The sequence below is a fragment of the Trachymyrmex septentrionalis genome, unplaced genomic scaffold, assembly GCF_001594115.1.
Source record: "Trachymyrmex septentrionalis isolate Tsep2-gDNA-1 unplaced genomic scaffold, Tsep1.0 scaffold960, whole genome shotgun sequence".
In the NCBI taxonomy this organism is placed as follows: domain Eukaryota; kingdom Metazoa; phylum Arthropoda; class Insecta; order Hymenoptera; family Formicidae; genus Trachymyrmex; species Trachymyrmex septentrionalis.
The window spans coordinates 1-1,353 of record NW_017306151.1 but is presented as its reverse complement, the minus strand read 5'-3'; the positions used below and the strand labels follow the sequence as shown (position 1 = coordinate 1,353).

General features: G+C 29.8%; 1 protein-coding gene across 1 annotated transcript in view; it reads left to right on the top strand.

Moving 5' to 3' along the window:
- The window catches only part of LOC108756158 (aminopeptidase Q-like), a gene marked incomplete at its 3' end in the record, with an annotated part of 1,678 nt that extends 399 nt beyond the window's left edge, over window positions 1–1,279 (top strand). The window contains exons 2-4 of the mRNA XM_018499767.1: window positions 36–96; window positions 389–847; window positions 1,238–1,279. Coding sequence (XP_018355269.1) covers window positions 36–96; window positions 389–847; window positions 1,238–1,279 — 562 coding nt within the window. The remainder of the gene's footprint in view (window positions 1–35; window positions 97–388; window positions 848–1,237) is intronic.
- Between the last annotated feature and the right edge of the window lie 74 nt (window positions 1,280–1,353).

Genomic DNA, 1,353 nt, shown 5'->3' with positions numbered 1-1,353 from the left:
TCTTAACTTGAAATTTACTGGTATTCTATCTGAAGTTGGTTTTGTACAAACTGGTTTCATGAAATTTCCGTACACAAATAAAGAAGGAAACAAAATGTAAGTAAATATTAAAATATTAAAAATATTTATATAATGTAATTATGAATATAATTTTAAATATTATTTACAATTCTTTTGTTTTTATTATTGTTACCATGTAAGGCTTGATAAATCATTGTTTAAACATATAATAATTATACTTAAAAACATATTTGTTCTGTGATATCCGTTTCGCTTTTGGGTCTATCCTATAATATATAATAATAAATACTAGTATTTTCTAAATTCTTATGTTATCTGACATAAGTAGTAAATTTACTAAAATTTAAAATATTTGATTAAATTGTAGGTGGGTGGTTGCAACGCATTTCGAGCCGAATGGAGCCAGACGAATGTTTCCATGTTGGGACGAGCCAGCGTTAAAAGCCACCTTTAACATATCTGTAATACATGATGAGAAATATATAGTATTGTCAAATATGCCAGTACGAGAACAATGGCAAATAGATGACTTGATACTGACACACTTCAACACTACTCCTATAATGTCCACATATCTTGTGGCGATTGTTATAATCCCCATACAATCTGATTTTGTCCGTGTTTCCAATGCGAATAAAACCATTAATTTTTGGTGTAACTCGTCTTTGGCAAAGCAAATAAACTTAGCGCATAGTATTGCTCGAAAAATCACGCCGCTTTTAATTGAATATATCAATAGTTCCGAAAAAGTACCGAAAATGGATCACGTCATAATACCGAATTTTCCGATTCACGGCAAGGAAAATTGGGGACTTATCATTTACAGGTAGTATAAATATATATAATTAAAAAGAAATTAATTAAACTATTAAAGCCATTGTTTCTCTTTAATTCAAATTTGAGTAATTTAAAACATGTGCATTTTTATAAATACTTAAAAAATGCACATTTTCACAGAAAAAAATATCACATTTACATCACAATAAACTAATATAAGTACATAAATTATCGTGCCATTACCCTAATAACACACTTTATGTGGGATACATTCTGGGGATGTCCCCTGGATGTCCTATGGACGTCGCGTGGAGGTCTGTGCTGTTAGAGTATGATATTGTCAAAGGGTCACAACGACATTACATACATTAGATTGCATATGTATCATAGATATATTTTATATAATTTATTATGTTACATAATTTATTCTGTCTTTCAGTCAAGCATCAGGAATTGTCTATAATGATAAAAAACAACCAAGGTATAAGGCAACAAGAACAGCGATGACAGTAACACATGAAATTATACATCAATGGTTTGGCAATTTGGTTACTC